General features: G+C 31.5%; 1 protein-coding gene across 1 annotated transcript; it reads left to right on the top strand.

The window, feature by feature from the left end:
* Positions 1 to 1486: 1486 nt before the first annotated feature.
* LOC113778202 (cycloeucalenol cycloisomerase-like) lies at positions 1487 to 2548 on the top strand. The gene has a single exon (XM_027323520.1). It carries the CDS (start codon positions 1534 to 1536, stop codon positions 2368 to 2370), a length of 837 nt encoding a protein of 278 aa, XP_027179321.1. The 5' UTR covers positions 1487 to 1533; the 3' UTR covers positions 2371 to 2548.
* Positions 2549 to 3875: the final 1327 nt, after the last annotated feature.

Here is a 3875-nt window from a genome sequence, read left to right as displayed (position 1 = left end):
GTGCAATAATTAGAGAAATAATAAGAGGCCATAAACATAATTTCATTTCAAGAATTAAAATCTTTTAACGGCATTTTGAACCTTTTATAAATTATAATTGAGTCTGTTGTAGATTTAGTGATACGCACATTCTTTTTCTTAAAATTAGATTTTATCCATTAATTGTGCTTGCATAATTTATTCAATCACATTCAATGTATAATGTATTGCTTTTTGTTATTTATGAATCTAATTGACTTTAGGAAAAACCGACCATTAGCAAAAGTGGATTGAGGAGGTTCAATGGAACTTCAATATGTGCCTAAGACCATAATAATTAAGTGGGATATATGTAATCCCAATTTAATGTATGGCATAAAAAAGTAACATAATATAGCTTAATCAACTTTTTTTTCTTCTTCTGAAGGGGTTTTTTTTTATGTTTTCATTTGCTTTTGGACTTAGATTTTAGATTTTGTAGCAGGCAAAAAGTCAAAAAATTTAGAATATGCTGGACAATTTCTTTTGGTGATTTTGATTAAGTAACTATTTTACTAAATTTATAGTAGCCGACAATAGAAACTTAGTTCCTTGTTAGTTTATTAGTTGTATCAATTCAAGGATGCAATAATTATAATTTTTTTCTTTGTATTTAGGTATTTCATCGCATTACCAAGTTTTATGTTATCTTGGAACATGATTCCTTATCATTATTGATGTGAAAATAAATGTTTGTTAGGCATACTCTATAGCTTGTTGTGAATATGATTCTTTGTAAGTTTAATGTACTATGTTGAAAGACATAATTAAATTAGGATTAATCTTCCCTATACTGACAGTAGATATACTATCAGCGTTGGATAAATAACAACTATACAAAATTTGAATTTGAAATTCAACTTTGTACACATGTCATGAATCAACTGGTGATAGTATACACATTCTCAATGTAGGAAAGATTTACTCATTAAATTATACACATAAATATTCAAACGAAGGATAAAATTGAATTATGCAAAATAGGTTATTCAATTCCTCTCTTGAGAAGTTGTTAACATTTTTATTGTACCAAGTAGATTTTTAAATGATGCAAAAATATGCACATATAGTCAAAAGCTTTATTTAATTTAGAACACGAAATATGAATGTCTATACATATAAGAAATAGATGAGGATCCTTGTCGTAACTCAAGATTTTAGTCACTAATAATTTATCATATAGCCTCAATTTTTATGCCTTTTCCATATATGGCATCGTGAATAACTTTGCAGAGCTGGCATTTTATGGTCACGTCGGATAGTATTAATTTTTCATATTTTGTTACATAGGAAAGACGTTAGTGTTCGAGAATAGGTAGTGATTTTTGCTAAGATGGTAACTTAATAATGAATACTTTTGTAATACATGTATTTTTTTCAGCAAAAAAGTCCTATTATATTATCGAATAGAATGAGGCTTGTAACACTCTTCAGTCATTTTTTGAACAGATCAGTACTTGCAAAAGTCCTTTGAGGTGGATTTTGAAGGCGAAAATATAGTTTAATAGATCTTGTATGATGTGGTTAGCTCAAAATCCAAGTAAGCGATGGGGCGAAATATTCTTTCTTCTATATACACCTTTCTGGTTGACCCTTTGCCTTGGCATTGTTGTTCCTTGCAAGTTATATGAGACATTCACAGAATGGGAGTATCTGCTTATTGGCCTTGTTTCGGCAGTTCCTACGTTTGTAGTACCACTTCTATTTGTTGGAATGGCTGATAGAAATGTTTCTTGGAGCAATCGCTATTGGGTAAAGGCTAATCTCTGGATGATGATTTTCAGTTATGTTGGAAATTATTTTTGGACTCACTACTTTTTCAAAGTTTTGGGCGCATCGTATACCTTTCCATCATGGAGGATGAATGATGTACCTCATACAACTTTCCTTCTTGCTCACGTCTGCTTCTTGTTTTACCATGTTGTTTCAAACATTACTCTTCGTAGACTACAACATGCAATTGCTGCGTTGCCTGAGACAATTCAATGGGCTTTTAAGGCTGGCTGGATTCTGGCTCTTGCTTATGTCATTGCATATCTGGAGACAGTGGCTATTGCAAATTTTCCCTATTATACGTTTGTGGACCGAGCATCCATGTACAAAGTTGGCAGCTTGTTTTATGCAATTTATTTCATTGTCAGCTTCCCAATGTTTCTGAGGGTTGATGAAAAACCTGGCGATCCGTGGGACCTACCCAGAGTGGCCATTGATGCCTTGGGGGCTGCAATGCTTGTTACAATTTTACTGGACTTGTGGCGCATTTTCCTTGGACCTATTGTTCCTATTCCTGATTCAAAGCAGTGTCCTCAATCAGGATTACCATGGTTTGCCGAACATACCCAACAATTCTGAAGCCAAGGAAAATTCTTCAGGGAAGAGCATTTGTAAGAATGATCTCTAACTACAGTAGGAGCAGTCATGCATGCATTTCTGTTTTCTTTGATGCAACACCGGTTGTATCATGTTTTTCTTGTATCCTTAGTTCAACAAATTGCCGATGAGATGCACAATGTACGGGATCTTGCTTTGTTCATATTTTACCTTTATGCATTTTTCCCGGTGAAAAAAAAAATAGAATGAGGCTTGTATATTGAAGTTAAATAAAACAAACATTTTCCCTAATGAGGTATTCTTTATTTTAAAGATTTTCTTTCTTCATTCTTTTAGTAGTTTATGTGTCAAAATTGTAAACTAAATGATGTATCTTTATCGCTATTCCTTCATCATACATTTGAAACCATTTGGCTTTGCAATATTAGTTCCTTTATATAACAGAGCCAAATCTTTTATGGGTAGGAAAATTGATTTCAAGATAAGTGTTAACAGTTGTTTTCAGGCATAAATTAGTTTTTTTTTTGTCACAGGTAATTCCTTGTTAAAAGAATTTTATGAGCATCTCTTAATTTTCTTCAACTATAGTCAAGCTTTGGAAAATCCAAATGTTCAATCGATTCATTTAGTTTCATATAGGTTTTGTGGAAGTTTTCAACCCGTACAAATAGTTTCAAATTCTTATTCATATAGGATTCTTTCACCTTTTTAAAAAAAAAAAAAAAATCTCAAGCTTGCTCCTGACTTTCACCTTTTGGTTTGGTAAATTTACATTGTTCTTGTTTCTTGCCTTTGCCTTTTATAAGCATTTTTATTGGAACAAATTATGTTTTGTGATAGAGCTGGTGTGTATAGAAATTTTGTTCCGTAAAACTATTAATTTTTTGTAAGATGAAAGGTAGATGTCAACAGAAAGAAAGACATTAGGATTGCCATATTGACAGGTTCGTATCTGATGCTAGTCTGAAAAAGTTAGCTAAACTTTAATTATTTTTTAGATTTTATTTCTTGAACTGTTTCTATTCTATATACATACTAAGGCCCAAAATCCTAAAATCGAATGCTCAAATCCCTTTCTTTTGATTTTTGTCTGGAATTATTTACATTTTTGAGATATCAAAATATTTTTTCTATTTTTCCAAAAAGAAAATTTAAATGCTATATATTTTATTTTAGAGAAGAAATTTTGTTATTTTGATGGAAAACATTCTGTTTCACAGAACTCGCAAGTATCTTAATTAATCACAGCAAGAAACATAAGAAAGCCATTTTCGAAGGAAACCATCTTTTCAATCAGAACTGGATTTGAATATAAGCTTCAAGTAGCTCAATAAAAATTGAGGTATTCTCTTTTTGCTTTTTGCTCGATACATAGGCATGCATTTTTCAATTTGATAGTAGTGGAAACTCATCAAGCATGTACACAACACATTCATTTACATGTAGCTAACTACACAGGCCAAGTACTCAATTGAAAAATTAATGACTTAGAAGGAATAGAAAAGTAGCCGATTACATAAATTGTT

Source organism: Coffea eugenioides, chromosome 7, assembly GCF_003713205.1.
Source record: "Coffea eugenioides isolate CCC68of chromosome 7, Ceug_1.0, whole genome shotgun sequence".
In the NCBI taxonomy this organism is placed as follows: Eukaryota; Viridiplantae; Streptophyta; class Magnoliopsida; order Gentianales; family Rubiaceae; genus Coffea; species Coffea eugenioides.
Note: the sequence above shows the minus strand (reverse complement) of the source record. Positions and strands in the feature narration are given on the sequence as shown.